The 24,599-nt window shown below is 35.8% G+C and overlaps 1 protein-coding gene across 1 annotated transcript in view; it reads left to right on the forward strand.

Moving 5' to 3' along the window:
• The window catches only part of ERO1B (endoplasmic reticulum oxidoreductase 1 beta), a 57,750-nt gene extending 34,642 nt beyond the window's left edge, over positions 1 to 23,108 (forward strand). The window contains exons 7-16 of the mRNA XM_072755921.1: positions 4,155 to 4,275; positions 4,410 to 4,456; positions 7,385 to 7,396; positions 9,271 to 9,297; positions 12,681 to 12,773; positions 12,901 to 13,147; positions 14,155 to 14,224; positions 16,452 to 16,538; positions 17,469 to 17,602; positions 21,060 to 23,108. Of these exons, the coding sequence (XP_072612022.1) occupies positions 4,155 to 4,275; positions 4,410 to 4,456; positions 7,385 to 7,396; positions 9,271 to 9,297; positions 12,681 to 12,773; positions 12,901 to 13,147; positions 14,155 to 14,224; positions 16,452 to 16,538; positions 17,469 to 17,602; positions 21,060 to 21,120 (899 nt within the window). The 3' untranslated portion in view covers positions 21,121 to 23,108. The remainder of the gene's footprint in view (positions 1 to 4,154; positions 4,276 to 4,409; positions 4,457 to 7,384; positions 7,397 to 9,270; positions 9,298 to 12,680; positions 12,774 to 12,900; positions 13,148 to 14,154; positions 14,225 to 16,451; positions 16,539 to 17,468; positions 17,603 to 21,059) is intronic.
• The last annotated feature ends 1,491 nt before the right edge of the window (positions 23,109 to 24,599 follow it).

The following is a 24,599-nucleotide window of genomic DNA, read 5'->3' on the forward strand; positions in this document are numbered from 1 at the left end:
AAACAAGTCAGAGTAGCTTTAGAGTCATTGTTTATTTTCGTTATCTAAAACCATTGGATTAAAACAATCTAAAGAATATTCACCCCAGCTTATTGGAATATATCTATACACCCCTGTACTCTATTTTGTTGTTCTTTCTTTGAAAGGAAGATGATCCTTACAGATCAAATAGTAGATTTTTAAATAATTTACCAGTTTAAGGTAAGCTGCTTTCCCTACTCCTGTTTTGTCATCGCTCCTATTGTCTTTATGCATGGCTTCTTTTGCTTCAGGTTTCTGCTGGAAGGTCACCTCCTCAGAGAAGCCTGCTGTCACCTCCCTGTATAAAATAGTAACCACTGTCATTCTGATGGTTGGTACTGCTGCCTGCTCTCAGAGCCCTGAGAACTATCAGAGTATGGGAGAGGTTATTTGTTTGTCTGTTTGTTGTCTGCTCCAACTAAATTGTCAGCTACCTCAGGGTATGGGGGTTTGTCTTTCTGGTTCATTACTTTATCCGTAGTACCTAGAACAGTTCCTGGACATAGTACATGCTCAATAAGTATTTGCTGAATGAAGTTGTTGGTTCATAAATAATCTAAATAGTATGACAGAGGTTTACTTTTATTTTTTCCCCTTAAAACATGTTCATTACGAAATTTAAAATATTGTTTAAAATAGTAGTTTCCAAATCTGGCTGTGTATCAGAATTACTTGGGAGCTTTACAAACTATAGATTCTCCTCACTTGAGTAAATTATATTTTAACAATGTATTGCTAGTAATCTGGGATAGAGTTGGTTATGGAGAGTTGCAGGCTCAAACCTGAGTCTACAGCAGTATTTTTTTTTTTATCTGTGACCATAAATAAAAAGCCTGCATGCTAAATTGGCTTATGCTATGTTTGAAGAGATATTTGGCTTGGGAAGCGGGAAGCAGTGTCTTGCATCCTAGAACATAGATGGCTCAAAACACTTAAATTAAGACAGTGAAAAGAAAATTCAGTTGGGGGCAGCCCAGGTGGCTCAGTGGTTTAGCGCTGCCTTCAGCCCAGGGCCTGATCCTGGAGACCCGGCTTTGAGTCCCATGTCGGGCTCCCTGCATGGAGCCTGCTTCTCCCTCTGCCTGTGTCTTTGCCTCTCTCTCTCTCTCTTTCATGAATAAATAAAATAAAATCTTTTAAAGAATTCAGTTGGAAAGGAAAAAAGATATACTTGAAAAGGAAGAGAAATCATTAGTTGAAATTGATGAATTCCCAGCATTAGGTATTTTGATTCAGTGGAAATTCTTTGAATCTTAGAGAATTGTTAGCATGATCAAATAGAACAGCTTTGGAAGAGCTTTATAAAGGGAGGAAAAAGAGAAAACTTTTGGGGAGAAGGACAGATCAAAGGTCCAAAGAGCATTATCCAAATGAATGATATAGCTGTGCAAATAGAAAGAAGTTGTAATTTATGGACTAATTAATGAAAATTATGTCACAGGTGGCCCCAGGGGAAGGATAGGGGTACCAGCACTGGTGTGTTTGTAGGGGGAACTCAACCTGTATATGCTCCCCCTGTGCCATCCCCCCCCCTCCGCCGCCCTCACTTCCATTCCTCATCTAGATGTTATGAAGTTCTTGTCAGTGTAGGTCAGGGATTGACAAACATTTTCTTCTGCAAATGGACAGATAGGAAATATTTTAGGCTTTGTGGGCTATCTGGTTTCTGTTGCAACTACTCAACTATGCCATAATTGTGTGAAAGCAGCAAATGAACATGGCTTATGGTCCTATAAAACTTTCTTTCCAAGTTACACACACCAGATTTGGCCCATGGGTCATAGTTTGCTAACCCCTTCTATAGGCTAACATGACCCACCTTTTCATGATTTGGAAAAGTATTAGCATTTTTCAAAACCACGCAAAAACAACAACGCAATTTTGGTTAAGGGAATACACACTAAAGACATTGAGAATATAAGTTTTATTTATTTTTAATAAAGATTTTATTTATTTATTCATGAGAGACACAGAGAGAGAGAAGCAGAGACACAGGCAGAGGGAGAAGCAGGCTCCATGCAGGGAGCCCGATGTGGGACTTGATCCAGGGTTTCCAAGCTCAGGCCCTGGGCTGAAGGTGGCGCTAAACCGCTGAGCCACCTGGGCTGCTGGAGAATATAAGTTTTAAATCAAGCTTTGATAGGACTGATTTAACTCTTGTGATTTGTCACTTCCTTAAGGTATAATGATTTAAAAATATTTTAATATCTGGATCTTGTTTTCTTTATTGGTTGGTTAGTTGCTATTGTTGGGTGAAGAGGTTGATATTAGTCTGATGTGTACATTCATAGATGACCCTACACATCTGTAAACTTACATGCACACACATATTCTTTACACATTGGACATTGATACCCCAGTTAATATGTTTACGGTAGGTCTAATATTTATAAAGCTTATATATAATTTTGCAAATGAGTCTAATATATTTTGAAAATATATAAGAGTAACTAGTGAATTGTAAAACTTTTATTTGAACTTTAAGAGCTACACTCTTACTAATTTTATAATTTGAATCTTTTTTTAATGGAGATTTTTCTAACTATTGCTTTTAAGTCTTGAATCAATCCATGACCTTGGACAGCTTCTGTTCATCTGTCTGTAAATTACCTGTTTTCGTGCCTTAACTTGTATTGTAGAATATCTATATAATGTTAGGGCTAGAAATAGAGCCACTGTTCTTCCATTCATGTTTCTATGTCTGTAAGTTAGGTATAACTGATTTAGTAATGATAACTTGTAATTAGCTTTGTATTCTTTGTATTTCTTTACAAAAGTGCCAAGTAGTTGTTGGAAAGTATGGATCAGGATGCCATGTTCCTCTTATGGTTATACATAATCTCAGCCTATGATCACTGATTGCTCAATGAATGTTGTTGGCTGACAGAAAAATACATTATTAGTAATGAAAAAAAGAGGGACCAGATTTTAATGACGTATTTGGCCACTGTTTTAAGTCAGGTGCCTGCATACTATTGTTTTAATCTCATGACACGAGAAGGTAAGAAGCACACAAAAGAGTACATCTGTGCCAACATAAATAGTGGTTCAGTTTCCATGTATTATGATCATACGTTTGTGAAGCATGGTCATTATAATTTTTCTATAGGTATGAAAGCATATATTTCCCCTTTCTACCAAAGTAAGCCTTAATAATTAAGACCGTTTTTATCTTTTGTATTCCTCAGAGATCTCTATTAAAATGTCTAAGTAGTGGAGATCTAGTAAACACTCATTTGGCTTTCAACACAGAAAATGGTTATTTAGGGACTCCTGGGTGACTCAGTTGGTAAAGGGTCCAACTCTTGGTTGCCACTCAAGTTGTGATCTTACAGTTGTGGGATGGGGCCCTGTGTGGGGCTCCGTGCTCAGTGTGGAGTCTGCTTCAGATTCTTTCTCCTTCTCCCTCCCCCTGTGCTCCTCCCCACTCATTCTCTCTCTCTCTCTCTCTCTCTCTCTCAAATAAATAAAATCTTAAAGAAAAAGAAATATTTAATTTTAAATGTCTTAAGTTCCTAAAGTTTTGCCTACTGTGTATTGGCTTCAGAGGGAAAAAAGTACTTCTGTATGTTAATAGTGATAAAAAAAATAATAAAATCTCTATTTTTTTAAACTAGAGCATTGTGTAAGTCTATGATCATATTTGAATCACAAAGTTATTGAGCCATTTATTTCATAAGTTGGAAATAGAAAACAATAGGAAAATCTATATTTTTAGTACAGTATATGCTTAACAAAAAGTTTCCAAGCATGTGTTTAGGTAGGTGGATGCACAAGGAAGAAATCAAATCAAGTTTTAGAACAGGTTATGATTCTGTTAGGTCTTTCCCATCCTGGGTGGTTAAAACATAAGAATGACAAATACCTTTAAGAAGGGGAGGAGTGCTCTCTTACTTGAGAGAGCACTGAGTATCCGAAGGAAAGGGAAGAGTTGTTTTTTCCTCTCACATAAGCATAAGTTATCCTGGGTCAAGTACAGGCACAAGTGTGCTAACCACTCTACCATTTAAGTTGGAGATTACTTGAAAAGCATAACCTTTCTCTAACCTTTTAGTAGTTCTGTTTGTGTATAATATCACATTTGAGATAACTGGTGACATGTGACTGGTTTTTACGAACTGTTTCTTGTTCAGATGAGCGATCTCCAGCTGCTCAATATGTAGACCTGTTGCTGAACCCAGAGCGTTACACTGGCTATAAAGGGTCCTCTGCATGGAGAGTATGGAACAGCATCTATGAAGAAAACTGTTTCAAGTAACTGGAAGGGGCAGGGGAAGGAGGAGGAATGGCCAAAGGGAGGTGGGAGGGAGGGCAGTGTGGTTCTTCTGGGAAAGGATTACATAAAAAAGTCAAACCATTTTGTTTGAGTTTCACACTTGCTTTTTCAGGCCTCGCTCTGTTTATCGTCCTTTAAATCCTCTGGCACCTAGCCGAGGTGGGTTTTTCATAAATTTTCAGGCTTCTAGAGATTATTTACAAAATGTCTTTGTAACTAAACTGGAGTAAATTTTCAACTATTTTATATTTTGCTTGATTTGAATGATCAAAAGTGTAAGATTAGTTTATAGTTCAGTCTCAAGATTTCTACATGTTTTATATAATTACTGATATATGCCAGGCCCTAAATACAGTAAGAGTTTTATGGGAAATAAATCTGAACCTATGAGTAATCCATATATATCAGAGGGTTTCCTGGAGAACTCTTAAAAAATTTTGATGCCCAGGGCCTATCCTATACTCATTAAGTCAGAATCTGTGGGATTAGACCCAAGCATTGGTGTTTTTTGTTTGTTTGTTTGTTTTGAATATCCAGATGGTTCCAGTATGCAGACAAGCTTGAGAACCTGTGGCTCATAACATACTTCTCAGGCTTGAGCATGCATATAGTTTACCTACGAGCCTTGTTGAAAATACAGGTGCTGATTCTGTAGGCCATTGGGTAAGGTCCAAGATTCTAACAAGCTCCCAGGTAATACCTGGCATGCTGGCTGATCCATGTACTACATTTGAGTCCTAGGGATGTAGAGGAGTTTAGGAAGTTTAGGCAGTTGCCTGTAGCACTACTGTAAACCTGCACTGTCCAAGAAGGTTACCACTTGCTACATTGGGCTGTGGAGCTTGTGAAATATAGCTGGTGCAAAGTCAAACGTTACATTTTTATCTAATTTGTTTAAATTTAAAAACTGCAGTGTCATTAAACAGAAGTTTATTGTTTTGATAGGACTATTTTTAACTCTGGCCTCATGTAATGTGTAATTGTTGCATTGTAGTGCATGTATACTTTTTCACTTCTTAAAATGTGGGTACTAGAAAAAAACTTTACTAGAAATTTTTATTAGAAAAAATTCAAAATTACATATGTGACAGCGTTTTTGGAGGTTAATCAACATAAAACTGGGCACAACCTCAGTCTGTTAATAGCAAGGAGCCAAACCCTGGGAGCAGCCCTATAATTGACTTGCCATTCCGATGTTTTCTTTAGACCAGGATTGATTTAAGAACTTGAATTTCCTGGTCTCGATTATATTTTTAAGGCATTTCTGAGAGCCAGAGAGATTCAGAAAGGTTGGCGAATGGACTGCTGTTAGATGCTCACTATCTCACAATGTGACAAATGTTCTTCCCCAAATTCATTCTGACACTGCCTGGAAAAGGGAATTGGATCACGAAAAAGGTTTTTCATGGTTTCTTATCCTTTGTCCCTTTTGCTGTGTTTATCTTATAACTTACTATTTTAAAAATGGAAAGAACATACACAAAATGGAAACAAAACAAAAGTTATATACAACAAAAAGAGAAGGCTCCTTCCCCACCACACCCCAGTACCCCCCATGCCTCCACACTCCTCTGTTACATTATACAGTGATTGGAAAGTATTCTTTCAGATCTTTTTCTATGATCACTTTTGTTTTATTGGAGTTAAAATATTTTTTTTAATTGAGGTGTAATTGACATACGACACTATATTAATTTCAGGTGTTCAATATAATGTGTAGATATTTGTGTATATTGCAAAAAGATGACCCAGTAAGTCTTAGTTAACATCTGTGACCATACATACAGAATTTTTATTCTTGTGATGAGAACTTTTAAGATCTAGTCTCTTACCAACTTCCACATATGCAATACAGTGTTATTAACTGTAGTTGATATGCTATACATGGTATCTCCAGGACTTAATAAGTTGGTACCTTTTTGACGCCCTTTATGAATTTCACCCGCTCCCCATTCCCTGCCTCTGGCAAGCACCCATCTGTTCTCTGATCTATGAGCTTGAGGGGGTTTGTTTCGTTTTTAGATTCCACATATAAGAGAGCTCATACAGTATCTGTCCTCTGACTTCACTCAGCATGAGGTCCTCAGAGTCCATCCATGTTGTCACCAGTGCCAGGATTTCCTTCTTTTTATAGCTGAATAAAAACCTTTTCAGGCAGAAAATATAGTTCACTGAACAAAACCATCTCATCCTAAGAAATACCTCACATCCATGTTGTGACAAATTAGAGACATGAGAACACTGGAATGATGAGAGGAAAGAGAGTGCCACATAGCAAAAGACAGGGGCAGAAGGAGAGGGAAGGAGAAAACCGTACTAAGAACAAAGGGAGATGGAGGACCAGGTGAGGGGAGAGCCGGGGTCCTTTCTGTGGGGTGAGAAATCCATGCAGTGATTAAGCTTGGGCTGATGCTATTTGTGTGCTGTCTCCACTGCAACAGCTCCTGGTGGTTCACAGCTCCCTAACAGTCTCAGCTAGATGACTTGCGTACTCTTGCTGAGCCAGACAGCTAGGCTTCTCCAGCTAGCTTTCCAATAGCTTTTGAACAACAGAAACTTTCTTTCCGAAAACAAAACCCTGTATCAGAATTCCGCATTACAAAGCCGATAAAGGCAGAGCTGCTGTGGCTCTGTAGAGCTGGAACTCTGGCTTCTTCCCCATGTCTGGGCAGCTCTGTGGCACCCCCAGGGAGGGTTTCACTAATCACAGTTCGGGAAATAATTTTCTTAAGGTGTATATAGGCTGAGGAGCAGTAATTTGAAAGAGAAGAGAGAGTTGTGTATGTAACAATGAAAGGAGTGCCTGTGTCCATTTGTTAATTATTGAAACTAGTGATCTTTATGAGTATTTTTAGATGCTTTCTGATATTATTTGTTATATAAAACATATGAAAATCTTGTACTTTTTTGGCCTCTATTCTTATTAAGAAGTCTCACTTGCAGGATGACTACACACTGACCAAGGTTTGTAGTATAATTAATAGTTTAACACACAGTAAGTTTTAATCTCATATTAAAGTAAATGGAATTGGAATCTGAACCATGGGGGACAGTTTCTAAAATCCTGTTTACTATTTTCTCTTTCAGGCAAAGATGATGGTGAGTTAAAACTCTCGTATTTCCTCCAGTATAGAGGAAATGTTTTTAATGATCAAAATTTGATCTTTCCTCTGTTTAATCCAAAAGAAAATGTTTTTCCTATTTTTTTCAGAAATAGCTACCAATGAATGGTGACAAAAAATAAATAAGAGTTTTATAATGTAATTTACCCTATGTTTAAAAAACTATTAATTCCATTTTACTTAAATGTTTAGGATAGAAACCAGGATTACATTCCAACTTCCCCGTTTTCTGGTTTTATTATAATCTACTAAAATATATTCTGAAGAAATGCAGAGAAGTTAAGATAGTTTTACTAGATAAGTCTTGTGACTTTATTTTCTTACTGAGTTTGTAATGTATAACCTCAGTTAGTATGATACTTAATCTGGTGAATAGTGATTTATCAACAGTTGGTTACTCAAGCTTATCTGATGAGTATCAGTCATAAATTGCCCCAGAACAGTCAAAATCATTATTTCAAATGAATGTTTGTTTATCTGTGTTCAAGGACACAGTGACGGGCATTGTGCAGGATAGAAAGATCTGTGAAACATGACTCCTTTGCTCCAGGAGCTAACAGTATATAGCAGGAGAAGCATTATACATAATGATAAGAAGTGCTGCACATACGTAGTACAAGCAGTAGGTGCTAGAGCTCTTCAGAGGTGGGACAGATTCCATCTCCCTGGAAGGATCTGGTGTCTTACTGCAGGAAACAGCATTGGAGAGGAGTTTTGGATAATGCGACGGATGTAGGCTGGTAGAATTAGATCCTGTGTGCTATTAGGATAAAATAGCGTGGACCAAGGAGTTGAAAATGGAAGAACCAAGCATGTCTGGGGAGACCCTGTTAGCAGTAGGGAAGACTTTATATAGGAGTAGTTTAAGTCAGAAGGACGGGAAGCCAGATTATTGAGGACTTGGGAGCTCTATTTTTTCTGATAGCATTTCGAGTTTCTTGAGTAAACAAGTGAGATTATGATGAATGACCCTTGGAAGAATATGTTGGATGAATTATTCTGTGGGAAGATGTTTGTGTAGTTTGCAAAGTGGCAAGACTATCAGAGACAAAGCAATTCCCCACCATCTAATTTATCCCCTAGACTCCTTGCTCAGCTCATCTGTGTGTGGAGTTTTTCCTTTGCTTTGCTTTTCTCAATTAAAGATAGATAATTCACAAAGTGCATTAACTTTTAAATCTCTATTGACTGCCGTTTTTATTCCACTCAGAACAGTATTGGTCTAGAAATAAATCTTTTAGCATTAGTACACAGGTAAGTCAGGTCCCTCTGTATTCTAGTCATTGACTTTTCTGAAAAATTGTCTTGAAAATTAAGGGATTTTAAAATTACCCCTTGAAATTTAGTAGTCTTAGATAATCAAAGAAATATACCTAGCTTTACTGCTCAGGGAATAAAAAGGATAATTACTAATTTGATTTTTGTATTATAATTCACTGCTTTTTTCTAGAATTTTTAAGGAGTTCTGTGATTGTTATCATCAGAAGCAAATTTAAGATTTTTTTTTTCAAATTTAAGATTTTTAAGCTTTTTCACCCCCATACTATGGATGTTTAAGCCTTCTAATGAATAAGACTTCCATAATATTTTGACTGAAATGTTTTCATAAAAATTTTGCTTAAAATAATTTATAAGAATATCCTCCCAAAGTTACTTAAATTACTTGGGGCTTTATTTTTTAGAACCATATACCTGTTTTTCTACTTCACATGAAGCAGTGGTCATTTCTAGAGATACTCCTTAATCTGTCACAGGAAATATTTTAGGCACTTATAATTTGTAAATGACTGTTTAAAATATTTTAACACAAATCTGTGTATGTGTGTGTGTGTTTGTTTGTTTGTTTTTAAGGAGAATCATTCTACACATGGCTGGAAGGTAAACCTACATGTCTGCATTTTAAATTTATTGATTTCTTGTAAAAAAATGTATGGATTTATTTAATATTTTTTTTAAGTTCAGGATTCATTACCTAGACAACTGATTTTGACAGTATTTAAAAGAAACTAACATATTTTAGGTTATTGTATTTTAGGATATAATGATTTGAAAATTTTGAGGCTGTTGGTCAGCCAAGAATAATCAGCATTAGGGAAATACACAGGGACACATAGTGTCCTCAGGTTTTCATAACTGGCTCCTCAGTGTTATTTTCATTCTGTATAAACCACTTATCCAGATTGCTTTTCTAGTAACCATTATGCATACCTGCTTTCTAAGTAGAGACCTTCTTTTTGGAAGGAAGTACTTTTTATATATATGAAAATGAGGGAAGGTAGATTTAATTTCAGAAGATTTTAAATAATGTTTACACATATTAATATAGTAAACTTCTCTACTTAAAGGATAAGCAATATAGATCCCAGTAGATACTTTGCATTCTTATAATTTCTAGTGTTGAAAATATAAATGCTATATCAATGGAAAGCTGAAACATTCTAGAATTTTAACAGGTTGGTTTAAAACTAGATATGATGCTTTTAAAAAATTTTCCAAATTACCATTTATTTATAAAAGTATAAGTTAAAATGTATTAACAAAAGATAAACAAGTTGAATGATACAGGAGATCATAACCTAATAGGAACTCTGCAGATTTAAAGCACTTAATTCTGTTTTATGTTTGCTAGTTGGTGATGTTACCTCGTGAACATGATTTCTCTGTTAATAATGAAGTGTGTACATATATTGGTCAGTATTAAGGTGAAAATTATTGATGTACCAGTACTACTAGGAATGATATGGATAAATGGTCTGTATGGAAGAAGATTCTTAACTTCGTTTCATTAGCCATATTGTAAAGATACAAGTTGCGAAAAGTAGTATTTAGGTTAAAAGAACCTAAGGTGATGAAAGACTCTGAATATTGATAATGGAAGATGCGAATGAAATTTATGGGCAATATTGAATTCTGGGGTATTCTGTATTAACCACTTTTCTACTATCCTACTGATGGGAGCCCCTGAATATTGATCCATGGTTTCAGAGAACCCTCCTATTTTTATAGGCAACTGACTCAACTTTTCTGAGATTCAGTTTCCTCATCTGGGGCTATGAGACTGGCCTCAGCCATCCATCTTACCTACACTGAGCGTAGATGATGCCTGTAAAAATGCCTTTGAAAATCACTAAACAGTGACCAAATGTCATGTAATACTGATACAGTAAATCTAGCCCTTTTGTGAGGGAAAAGAATACATATCAGTGTCCTATAATTCACTTGATGAATGTGAATTTAATGAAATTAAATCTAAAAGAAATAGAACCAGTCTCTAAATTCGATAGTTGAATTTGCTCTGTATTGTTAGAAATAGAAGTTGGTAAATTCTGCCTTTGTAAGTCTGCTTTTGGAGCTGTTACTTAACAGTATGACTGTGAAGGCTTTTGCTGGGGCCTGAGGAGTCGGAGACTGTGTCCTGCTTTGCAGCAGACTGCAGGCTGGGAAAAGTTGTCCAGCATTTTCCTGCTGACTCTGTTGTGTGTCTTGTGTGTCAGTACACAGGATTTGCGCATCTTTTATTACCATTTTGCTGAAAGTTATCTAATTTTCAGTTTATGGAAGTACATTTCTACTCCTTGCTCCTCACTTCTCCTCCATCCCCATTTCAAGTAAGGGGCTGCGAGGGCTTGCAAATTAGAATGGTCTTCTGGTTTATGCTCTTATTTTAGGCATATGAATTTTCACAGGCTTTGTTTTGCCTTTTTTCTGTTCTCTAATCTTTAGACATTTTACTGGGTATAAACACTGCTTAGAGAGGTAGATTAGAAGGGAAAGGAAGTGAACTTCAGATCTGATCATTTTGCTACTTGATAACAGATTTGATTAAAAGTTTTACTAGAGGAGAAGTTAGTACTTAATATTTTATCAAACTTGTTCATGATGTTTGTATCCCTTGCTACCATGAATGGTCAAAATTGGCCATATAGTTTTAGAAGAAGCTGTAAAAAAGAACTTAATTTCTACGTTTTGGTCTCTATCTGTAACTATGGGAATATTTAGCAAGAATTCTGAATTAGAGAATTAAATCTCAAAAGAATTATTTTTAACTATTACCTAGGTTCTATTACCTAGAACATAGAGTAATTGAAGATTTAAAAGATCTTGGGAAAAACGCAAAGTAAGCCACATGCGTGCCCTTACATTTTAATCCCTAAGCTTATAAATGAGGTTATTCCTTAGTTCCTTTGTACTGTTGAAGCCCATTTTCTGCAGGGGTAGAGTTTTAAAACAACCAAAAAGCAAAAATGACCAAAGACAAAAAAATACTGTTGGATGATAAGGGAAGGAAAAAACTAATTACTCTGCATTTAGTGGATTTTTAAAACTTAGGTTTTTGCATTTTTATTTATTTTTGAAATTTTTTGTAAAGAATATTTTCTAGAAATTTTTTGTCATAGTAGAGTATATCACATAATATGGTAAATATATACTGCATAAAATTTACCATCTTACCCATTTTAAACTTAGTGCCATTAATTACATTCACAATGCATACTAATCTTAAAATAAGAGAAAAGCTTTTAAAATTGGGGTGGGGTAGAATTGCTTAGTGGAATTATCTTGACCTCTGTTTGAGCAAAAGCCTGTGTGGCTTAAGAAAACTACATAAAATAATTTTATATCATATTTCTATATTCCATATAATATAATTCTACTCACATAGTGAATAGTCAACCTACTTTTTTTATTGGTTGAAATTCCTGGGTGACTTTTCCAGGTTTTAACTCCTTATAAGTAGACCATACAGTTAAGTAGAACTGGAGAATTCTAGGGCAGAAGATTAATAAGACTAAAGAGTCTGGAGGAAGAAGAGAAATAGAATGCGGTCTCTTCTTCCTCCACCATCAAGTAGGTTCAAAAAAAGACCATCTCTAGGGAAGGAGAAACAGCTATTGTTAAGACAAAGCAGTGACTTTAAATCACATTTGCTTTAGTTTAGCCTAACCCATGAAAAATCTGTGTTGTTGCCTTCTGGGTAGTGTGGGAACTTGCCAAATACATCTATAGTGCTTAGACCTACAGAGCCCAATGTTTTCTGTCTCATTCTGCATTAAGTTACCATATTCATAACTCCATTCTAAAGTCAGAATCTTATTTTTTGTCTTCTGGTGAGAGAATCTTGATTTAATCATTTTAAATTATTCCTTGATTATTTTTAATGTCCTTTAACTTTAAAAATAAGCCTGTATATTGAATATTCTTGATTCAGTATTTCCATTAGCTAAATGGATGTGATTTCTTTTCAATATTTTTCTGAATAGGTTTGTGTCTGGAAAAGAGAGTCTTCTATAAGCTTATATCGGGACTTCATGCTAGTATCAATTTACATCTATGTGCAAATTATCTTTTGGAAGGTAATCACATTTTTACATAGAAATCTTGCCTTTTTTAGTTCAAAAATCATTGGGGGGATATATATTCTCCATAAAGAAAAAAATCCTATTTATTGAAGCTGTATTAAGTATTTCTCTTTCTCTTTAGAAACCTGGGGTAAACCTAGTTGGGGACCTAATATGAAAGAATTTAAACGCCGCTTTGATCCTGTGGAAACTAAAGGAGAAGGTCCAAGAAGGCTTAAGAATCTGTACTTTTTATACTTAATTGAACTTCGAGCTTTATCAAAGGTGGCCCCATATTTTGAACGCTCAATTGTCGATCTTTACACTGGAAATGTAGAAGAAGATGCTGACACAAAAACCCTTCTACTGAATATCTTCCAAGATACAAAGTAAGAATGGAATATCAGTGATCTGAAATTCTGCATTCTGAGTATGAATGAGGTAGTGCTTAAAATATAGGAGAAACTGACTCTAAAAGTTAGGAAGAAGTGTTAAAACTGAGAAGGAACATGGTCAGTAGAACAGCAGCTTCGTCACACTTGAGAATAGGCTCTATTTTCAATCATAACTTTGAATTTTATGTAGTATCAAAGCTTAATGCTATTTTATTTTATTTTAAAGATTTATTTATTTGAAAGAGAGAGCAAGTGTGGAGGAAGGGACAGGTGGAGAGGGAAGGAGAGAGAGTCTTAATCAGACTCCAGGCAGATTGTAGAGTCCAATGTAGGTCTCAATTCCATGGCCCCAAGATCCATGACCTGAGCCAAAACCAAGAGTTGCATGCTTAACCCAGTGTGCCACCCAGGCGCCCCAAAGTTTAATGCTGTTTTAATGGGTTTTTGTTTTTTTCCCAATTTTGTATTCTTTCAGTTGCTATTTAAATTCAGATAGTGCTATAAATGTGTTCTCATGAAAGTAGATACCTAAGGGCTACCCAGCTTTACCTTCTAGAACATAACCTTTTTAAAAAAAATGTTGGGTCTCTAAAATTTGAGTTTACTGATTGTTAAAATGAGCATGAACCATGGATTAAGTATTTATTTATTTATTTTTTTGACTAAGAAGTATTTAAAGTATGCATTAAAGTTCAAAACCTCTTTTTAACAGTGTTGTATATTTTTCACTTTTTTTTAAGTTAAAATTTTAGATTATTTTTATCATGTAATTTGTTTAAAACATCACAGTCTTACAAATTACAAAGCCATTTTTTTATGTTGCATTACTCTTTTATTGAGTAGTTTACAAGTGAACTGTGCCTCCTTCATGTGTTATTAAACTTCATACATGAGTAAATAATGAATTGTAAATATTTGTGGTGATAGAAAATTCAGCCAGAGCTCTTCTACACAGTGCTTAAAGTTTTCATCTGTGACTTGTAGTGTTTTCATTTCTTCAGGTCCTTTCCCATGCATTTTGATGAGAAATCCATGTTTGCAGGTGACAAAAAGGGGGCCAAGTCATTAAAGGTAAAATGTCCTTAATTAGGGAGTAGGATGGGAAGCAATTTACTGGCTGTGTTTAAATCCTGTCCATCTCACCTCTTTTTTTTTTTCACTCCTGCATTGTGTTGAAGTTCGTTTGACTGGATTCTACTATAAATGGCACGGAAAGCCCCCTTCTCCATACTTTTCACTTCCTTCCTCCTTTCTAATATGGCCAACTTTGAGTGAAGCCTCAGTTGTTAACTGACTAATGTGTATGGTGCCTTTGTAAATGTCTTTTAAAATCCTTATTTTGAGAGAAAGTTTTTTACTTTAAAGTCACTGGGTTGTTTTGGTTTTGAAAATCATAAACCATTTGCCACTTTGAAGGCAGTAAGTATTATATTTTTCTAAGGTTTATTTTATGGAATATTTTATGGAGTGTTCCAGTTTCTGGAACTATTATGTTTTTGTCTTTACACACTGACAAAAGGCAAAAATTACCGTTACCCTGTGATAATCAGAGGAGAATGTATTTTAGGAACATTATCAGACTTCATGTTGGGAGCTCTGTTTTCATTTGCTTACAGCATATTAAGGAATACATTGTACCCTTAAAATGTTCATAAAAGTATTTGAAACCGATTGTCAAATAGTCTTCTAATACAGCTCCACAGTCCTTGATATGCAATTCTGAAACCCAAGAAGCTCCAAAAACTGAAACACTGTTCTTAAGTTTGGTGCAGATTAATTTGTTAGCAAAACCTGACCTGAACTGACGTAAGAGTATTTATAGTGCTTTTTTGAAGAAAAAACAAAAACAAAAACAAAACTGCTTTGTTTGAGTATCCTTACACATTGCTACAGAAGTATTAAGGTATTTGATTACTAGGTGTTGCCACACACTCTGGTGGAGTGTCTCATAATAAATAATGTACATACTATATTTCTGAAATTTGGAATTCTGAAACACATTTGGCCCCGAATGTGGATGTATTACAAGAACTAATAAATGAGCACTGAGTGATTCTCCATTAGTAAGAGTCTCTTGGTGCTTCTGAAATGAACTAATAACTTAGTCACAACTGTATTTTAGTTTTGGAAGGTTGTTTTGTGTTTTATGATTATTTTAGGGGTATACTGTTATTGTGGTATTTACTATAACGTTAATTTGTTTTTGTCATGCCTCCTATTTTTTAAGTACTTATACAAATATACTTTTGGACAACTCTGTTATTCTTTTTGTGGAGGAGGAAGGTGAGAGTGAGAAAAGAACTAGTTGTCAGTGAATTGCTGGAAATTGTGTTTGCTGTTTTCAAAGATGTATAAGGGGGAGCTTAGGTCCATCTTTCCATCTCCTCCCAAGAAAATGAATTACATGAGAATGGAGAGCAAAGGACTTTTGTATTCTTTAGATTGTCCTTGAGCCAGGATACTGTTTATTTGGAACCTTTGGAAAGTAGCCAGGCAGGGCTTCTGGTGGCCAGAGTTTTCAGGCTGCTTTCCTCTAGCTTCATGCAATAAAATGTTTTCCTCGGTACAATAAAATGAAATTTATTTTTTCTGTTTGCCACATGAAAAAGATGAGGAAACTCTCTTAATGACTGTTAGCCTCAGAGACTGGCCTTAGAGTCCTAGGAACCATGGCCAGATAGATGCTCACTGGCAGAAGAACCCTCCTGTGCAGGGAGCAGTACAAGGTTGCAGTCAGCCAACATCCCCCAAAAAAGCTGCCTGGCAAATGTGCGGGACTGTGAGACAATACCCCTCAGACAGCCGTGTCATCATTGGTGCTGATGGAGCACCTGTTACAGTGTGTGGGTACTAAGGAAAAAGATGGAAATTGATCATTGGTCTGAGACCACCTTTTTGATTTGGACTCAACACAAGCAATACATGAAAAATAAACCAAACATAATATAGTTATATTTACCACTGGCTGTATGCAGATATCAAATGGAGGCAGCAGTTAAGTTCCTTAAAAGTAAAAGCCATGTATCACTTAACTTTTGTTCCTCCCATAGTGCTTGTGTTGGTGCTTTGCATAGAGTAGCACCTAATAAAAAGTTGGTTGAATTACTGTGTGGAAGGAATTTTATAAATTTCCATGGTTGTTTTAGGTGCCATGTTATGCCATACAAATCCAACTTCTTCATTGAAAAACACAACTCATTCATTAATAAGCTTCAGAACCTTTATTTCTTATAATTCATACAAATGCAGTTTAATTTTTAAACCTTTAATGAGAGCAAAAATATTTTCTGCATGTTAGGAGGAATTCCGCTTACATTTCAAGAATATCTCCCGTATAATGGACTGTGTTGGATGTGACAAATGCAGATTATGGGGGAAATTGCAGGTTTGTGTTTTGTCTTCTGTTTTAAAACGGTTACTAACCTTAAATTTTCCTACTGGGAAGTTGCAAGTTTTTATTACAGTGCCCCCATTGTTCATTGAAATAGAGGATCTGAAGTGTGGTTTCTCTGTTTTATTGATGAAAAAGATGAATATAAGAATGTTTTTCCCATTCTATGTTAATGACTTTGGTCTTATGGTATCTGTTTCTATTGGTACAGTCAGATTCATTTCTGAGGTTGGTAGTTATAAATAGTATGTTAGTATTTTGTAGACCCATATAAAAATAAAATATAAAAAGGCTTAATTATCAAACTTCAGCCACTGAATTTGTTTCAGTGATCAAAAGAAGGCCACCTAGTCACAAAAAAGAAAAGTTTGCCAAGCAGGCCCATTTCTCTCTATATATATTCAGTATAAAAAGGATTGTTTGATATTTTATCATATTTTTTTTCAAAGATGAGAGTAAGTCAGAAAATCAGAAGACAGTTTTTTTAAGGAAACTACATTTCAGGTGTTTTTCTCTAGTTCTAATGATAAATTTTTAAGTGTAGTTATCAATAATTTTTTTTCATTAATAATTTCTAAGTTTTGAATTGCTAGGGGCTGTAAAGAATGCTTTTGAGGCCACGTATTGAACATTGTAATCCTCATGTGATACTTTCCTACTGAGTTAAGAAAAGGCATTTTAGTAATTTATGTCCAAAAGGTGTTAAATAAACTATTCGGATTCGTTAGCAGTTAAGATAAATTTGTCATATGCATAATGTATGAAGAAGTATAAACAATATTTTGCAGTTTAACATTTTAGCAAAAAGTTCAGTTTGTATGAATTTCTTAACTCTCATCACAGCAACTGTGTATTCCTTTTAACCATTATAATGATTGTGATTACAGGAATTTTAATTGTTATGTGTATCACTATTTTCTTTAGACTCAGGGTTTAGGAACTGCCCTGAAGATACTATTCTCTGAAAAAGAAATCCAGAAGCTTCCAGAGAACAGCCCATCTAAAGGCTTCCAACTCACTCGACAGGAAATAGTTGCTCTTTTAAATGCTTTTGGAAGGTAAGAACAGTTTTCACAGTGAAGACTTGTTGGGTTTTGCTGGTTTCAGCAAACTTCAAAGATCATCTTCTCTGCTAAAGTGGTTTGTTTTGCTTTCTTTGGTTGACAAAGAGAAAATATTATATACTGTCATTTATCTATATCCTCACAAGCTTGTGTCTCAGCAGGTCACAGGAAAAATTAATAGTGTCAGATTGCCAGTGTTTCTTTTTGCCTTCTCAGTTTTTGTGGGGAAAGTATTCTAATATTGTCTTCAGCTGGCTTTGCTTGGCCAAGTACAATCGCAGGAGTAAGGAAGGAAGGGAAAGCTTGGTTGAGATGGTGATGAAAGAAAAAGACTATAAACCTTTCACTGCTTTTCTTTTTTTAAAGATTTTATTTATTTGAGGGAGACAGAACATGCGTGTGTAGGAGCAAGGGGAGGGACAGATGGGGGGAGGGTGAGAGAGCATCTGAAGCAGACTTTCCACTGAGCATGGAGCCCAACATAGGACTTGATTCCATGACCCTGAGATCATGACCTGAGCCAAAAATAAGAGTTGGAAGCTTAACTCACTGAGCCACCCAGGCACCCTTGCTTTTTATTTCTTAAGGTGAAGAGGCATTTTCCTTGCATTCATTCTTACCCCATTCTTCCCTACATAGACCTATAGTTTGCTTTTGGCTTATGCCACAGATTGTTTCAAACATAATTTGAATTTTCCTACGGAGATGCATGTGGTACCAACTAACTGAGGAATACAGAACAGAAGGGAAAGAATTCTAGAAAATAAGGGAAAATAAAACTGTGCTGCCCTGGAAAATCCAAAGTCAAGTCAAGGAAGAACTGTTTTAAAAAGAAGGGAGCCAAGTGATACAGAGATTAGGAGACAAAGAGGGTCTATGGAGGAGAAGTGGGTGGGGGGGACAGGATAAATGGGTAATGGACATTAAGGAGGGCACGAGATGTAATGAGGACTGCGTATATAAGACTGATGAATCACTGATCTCTGCCTCTGAAACCAGTAATACATTTTATGTTAATTAATTGAATTAAAATAAGATTAAAAAACAACAAAATAAATCCTTTGTGCCAGAGAGATGCCCTCTACCATGAGTATCACAGTGTCAGTCTGAAGGTTTGACATCCTCAGGAAAAAAAAAAAAAAAAGGGAGCCAAGAGATGGAGAGATTACTTCTAATTTTTCTTAACATTTTTAAGTTAAGAAGGGTCAGTTAAATTAAAAATAAGTTGTTCCTTCCCCATCTTAGGAGATTTCACCTGTTGTTCTCATGTATTTACAGATGACTATGGAGGTTGGGATTTCAAGTGGAATTTATTTAAATGAGGAATTTAGTTCACCCACTTATGAGGCCTACAAATAAGATACAGGAGAAACTGAATTAAATTTATTTAAATGAAAAATATTTTAAACAATTTACACATTTTAAATCCAAATAAAATTAAATTGAGGGAAGAAAACACATGTTAACTCCTCAAAATTTCTCTGAGTCTCAAAGAGAATTTCTGTAAATGCAACCCTGCCAGCTTCAGTTTTCTGTCTAGAGCCTGGTATTTCCTTTTACTGTTCTTTAAAGAGAACTGGATTCAGGGCCAGCGGTCCCAGGGCTCTGGAATCTCGGGCCTGCTGTGTACCACCCACAGGAGCTCCGGCAGCTCAGTCTGCTCTCCCAGCTGGCTTCCTTTCTCTGTGAAATGAGGGCAGTAAAAGCCCTTCTCTCAGAATTCACATGAAGATGACATGAGATTACACATGACTGTACTTGTTAGACTACAACATGCTCCCTGAAATCCCTGGAAGCTGGTGCTGGTGGTTTACAAACCGTTGGATATTTAGCGCTTTTATGTTTCAGGACTTAAAAAATTGTCTCTTTGTTTCTGACAAAACTAGGTGTGGGAAACTGTTCTCCTCCTAAGGGTAGTGACACCTGGGGTGGGATGCTTACACATGTAAGGATACAGCCTAATTTAATTTCCCCTCCCCCCAGGGAAAAACAAACACCAGTTTATCCATGTGCTTATTAAAGCTCTTAAAATAATCATCTTTCCCTGTTTCCCCAATTATAAAAATAATTCATGGTCATTATAAAGAATTTGGAAAAAACATGAAAGTATAATTTAAAAATTAATTTAAAAATCACTACTATCCCCACTACCCAGGACTATTTCAACATTTGATATATTTTTAATATGTATTTTTCCTCTACCTATAAGTAAAATATTTCCATGTATGCGTGTGTTTATGTATGTATGTGTTAACAGAATTGAACAGAGTTGTGTATTTTTCCTGTTCTGTTTTACCTGGTACTGTATTACAATCATTTCCCAAAATTATTAAATTTTTTTCATAAGGATTATTTTGTTTTTGGAGAAACAAAATTATATTAGTTTCAGGTGCCCAACATGAAATCAAATCACAATATGATTTGATATTTCTATGTATATATATTGCAGAACTGTCCCCACAGTAAGACTAGTTAACATCATCATCACCACACAGTTATAGAATTTTTTTTCTTGTGATAAGCTTTAAGGTTTATTTTCTTAGCAGCTTCCAGATACATAAGCATTATTTTTTTTATTTTTTAAATTCCTGCATAAGTAACATAGAGTGTAATTTTAGATTCAGCTGTATAACATGGTGATTCAACACTTAAAGTATAACACCTGGGGCTCTTCAGGACAAGTACGCTCCTTCATTGGGACCTGTTTCTTACGTCCCCCACCTTCCCTCTGGGAACCAGCAGAGCGCTTTCTGTAGTTAAGAGTCTTTCTTGGGGCACTTGGCGGGATGAGCACTGGGGGTTATGCTATATGTTGGCAAATTGAATTAAAAAAAAAAAGTCTAAAAAAAAAAAAAAGTCTGTCTTTTAAATATGTGCCAATATTGTTACAAGGACATACCACAATTTACTTAGCCACTCTCCTTTTCATCTTAGTTGATCTTCTTTTTTTAAATTTATATGGATTCTGTACATTTACTTTTTCCTTAGAGAATGTTACAGTTTTTCTTTTTTTTTTTTGTTATAGTTTTTCTTAATTGTTAGTGGAATCTTTTCATTGTATCTTCTACCTGATTATCGGTCCATTTAAATAGTAAATGACTCTGGCTGCATTAACACAACACAAGGTATGGCACCTTGGCAAGTTTGTGCATTAGTTTTTCTGAAAGAATTAGTAGTTTTATCTGAGAGCCTCTTGAATACAGTTTTATCTCAGGACACCTGGCCGCGCATCACTCTGTCATGTGATGCTAGTGGGTAGAGACATAAATGAGCATGTGTGTCAAGCCTCAATAAGTACAGCATACTCATTTAAAAATAAAAGTTTAATCAGTGTTGCTTATATTCTTTTATTGTGGATTTTGCTTTCAAATTATGACTCATAGAGCAGTGTCAGTAATTTGAAATATGTGCACATATTAACTGTACTAATATGTTCTTTTTTCTTCCATAGGCTGTCTACAAGTATAAGAGAGTTACAAAATTTTAAAGTCTTATTACAACACAGTAGGTAATAAAGGCTTTTATATGTCTAATTAGAGACATAATGTGACTGTGTGAAGCCTGTTAGTCTTGGACATTCGGCAGAAGGAGACTAATCTTCAAAGACTTGAAGAAAGAATTCTGAACTCTTAAAGAGAAAATTCAAATGTTCACTTGAATATTTATGATTCTCAATAGATTGTCAATTAGAAATATTTATAAATGAAGTATATATACTTTTAAAACATGTAAGTTATACTAATTCTGTGTTTAATTTCATGTTTCCATCTGTTGAATATTCTGCTACTGTTTGTTTAGAATTGGTTTTTCTTAATCTGTTAGTCTTTATTTCCAGTTGTCAGACTTAAATGACCATCCTAATAAACACTGTTAGTGGTCTGTTATGGAAAGGGAGAGCTAGAGAACAAATGTGGCTTCAGGCTAGGATCAGTAACAAAAAGTTATCAGTGATTTTTCAAACATGTTCTTAGCCTTGCCTGATTCTGTATCAGTGTGAGAATGGCCCTTTCAGTGTCTAGTTACAGAAGTGACTGAAGGATCCCCAGGCCTTCACTTCGATTTCATTGGTTTTTATTTAAGATTTTTAGTTGCTGTTGTTGCTGTTTTGTTTTGGTCTAAAGGCCCTGCTTCTGGAAAGGTGAATACTGTCGCCTCCACTGGCTGCCCAGCCAGGTAGCCCGTGTGTGTTGTGGGCTGGCTCCAGAGGATCCTTTACTTAGAACCTCTACTGTGTATCTGTTTCTTTTGATTTTGCATTTCTTTGTCCTGGCTCCAATTTTAGGAAATTTTTGTTTACTTTGAGAAAACAAAAAAACTTCATAATTTCACCTTGGTAGTTTCACCTTGATAAAATTTGAATGGGACTATATGGATTTGTAATGCCACTTTAACACATTATATACACAAAATTTACTCTTTTAAACTGAATGTTTTTTAAAGGATTTTATTTTAGACTACAATCTATGCAATCCTCTCTCCACCTAAATTTTTGTGGTAAGTTATTTAAACAGGTAGAGGAGTTAGAGGCCCATGAAGCTTCCCCTCTGGCCCCACCTTTCTTTTCATTTCGGTTCATTGTCTATAAATGGTACCTTGTGTGACTTGTACCAACAGAGGACCTTCACGTCCTAAGTTCATGTTCTAAAGCTGAGATTTAAACTCCTCCAATATTTAAACTATTCTTTTAAAAGCTGTTAGAGGGGGAGTGTGATTAATGTGGAAGGAGGCATGTAGGAGTAACACGGGTACAAAACCTAGAATTTCTCCTTAGACTCTTCAGTCTTTTACAAAGTAAGTGCTCTTAAACCCACATCTTACCTGCCAGAGTTTAAAATGTGTTCATCAATGATTTAGGGCATATTTTAAATCGTATTTAGTTGGCTCACCCCTCTTTTAAAAATATTTGGTCATCCCTTGGAGGGAATATGGTTGAAGGGAGGAAAGCCTCACTATTCTTTTACCCAATTTCTCGGCTTTGTAACTTTGTAGGGTTTTCATTGTTGATGGTGACTTTTTTTTTTTTTTTTTTTTTTTTTTTTTTTTGGTGAAGTCGAATAAAACACACTGGCTTGATTGGAGCCTCCTCTGCTTTGTCTTTTCATGTTTAGGGATAGAAGTATTGTGTGGTAGGAGAGGGGGCTTTGAGGTAAACTGGTTTAAAAAGTGAATATCTTAAGTAATTTTGTTGGTAAATTAATAACAGTTATTCTTCATGTTCATTCAAAGTTTAAGAAAATGTGAGTTTTGTGCTTTGTCTATTATTACTATAAGTGGTTCCCTCAGTTAAAAGCTATTATTTAAATTCTGTTTATTGAAGAAAATCCTTGGTCGTTTCCATTGATTGCTTTTTTCCTTGACTGTGATTTATTTCAAGCTTAGGAAAAATTGTACGTTACAGTGAGTTCTAGGAAGCTAAAAGGTTAGTATAAAAAGTTCTTTTCAAGGTTTTAACGAATTTTTGTACCACCCAGAAAATAAATGAAGTATTCTTAAGCTGAAATGTATTTGATTAACTTGATTTCATCACAGATTGGATTGTGGGGGGCAGCCTACATTTTTGTGTCTGTGTGTATTTCTTCAGTGATTGTATAGGTGTAGGAATCTTTGTTTTGGGAGCTGGGTGATGCTGTATGACCTTTGTGATATAACTTGTTTTTCCAAGTCCCAGACCCTCTGTCGCACAGGGACGCTAGAGGACTGCCTGCCTTGTGAAGATGCTTGACTGGTAATTGCTCTCACGTTTTGTCTTTATCTCATTACCTAATTTAAAAGTCCAGCACTTGATAATATAACTGACAGAAATGATTGTACCAGCTGACGAAGTAATGAAAATGAAGAAAAGGAAAAGAATTCCTTCCTTCAATGGCATGAGCTTATTTTTTCCTTAAGTGGCATCTATGTAAGTTAGAAATACTATATATTAAAATTGGTAAAATTTGAATGTTTCTCCTGTGTCGATTCTTAGATTATAAAGAGGACCAGACAGAATAGTGAGTTTTTCCAGTTGTGAACTTTAAGTCAGACATGGTGATGTGGTGTGACATCGTGAGTTTACTCAACACCCGCGGTGTCATTTGGGGGACCCTGCCATATTCTCCAGCTTTACCTGGGAGCCACTGTGACTAAGGGACAGCATTGACTTCAGCTGGAAGTTCAGGGACAGTTTACAGTAAACATCTCAGCAGTTTGCAGACTGCGGTGCCTGCAGAAACCACAGCCATTCACCGAAGCACGCAGACTGCTTACGTGGTATGACGGACGGTATCGGGTAAGACACACAGATGCACACACAGGCGGACGTGTATTCTAGTCTAATTTGATTTTGAACACCAATTCCAAATAATTTGTTGTGCCCGTCAGACTGTAGTGAATGTGAATTAAACTAAATGTCTCTGCCATCTTTCTTTCTTGTGCCCCTCCCCCCACCTTTGAACTATTTCCCTTTATGAGCTGAGGAGTTGACTTATAATTTGCAGAGAATGGAAGAAATACATAAGGAGTGTGAGCTTGTTTCTTACAATGGCAAGCATCAGCAACCACCGTATTAAGGGCTTTCCATGTATTCCTTACTCTTCACAGCAGCACTCATGGGTAGATACAATTGCCAACTCTTTTAATAAATGAGAAAACTGAAGATAAAACTGGCTAAGTTGTCCATAGTCACAGATTCTAGATTGTGGGACAAGAGCTTAAAACCAGAAAGTCTGGGCAGCCCGGGTGGCTCAGCGGATTAGCGCCTGCCGTCAGCCCGGGGTGTGATCCTGGGGTCCTGGGATCCAGTCCCACATTGGGCTCCCTGCATGGAGCCTGCTTCTCCCTCTGCCTGTGTCTCTGCCTCTCTCTCTCTCTCTCTCTCTCATGAATAAATAAAATCTTAAGAAAAAAAAACAAACCAGAAAGCCTGACTCCAGATCCTTTGCTCAGAATGCCATGTATCTGTGTAATTACCTCAGTAGTCTTATTACTATTCAACTAAAAACTGGGGACTTTG

The sequence above is a fragment of the Vulpes vulpes genome, chromosome 4 (genome assembly GCF_048418805.1).
Source record: "Vulpes vulpes isolate BD-2025 chromosome 4, VulVul3, whole genome shotgun sequence".
In the NCBI taxonomy this organism is placed as follows: domain Eukaryota; kingdom Metazoa; phylum Chordata; class Mammalia; order Carnivora; family Canidae; genus Vulpes; species Vulpes vulpes.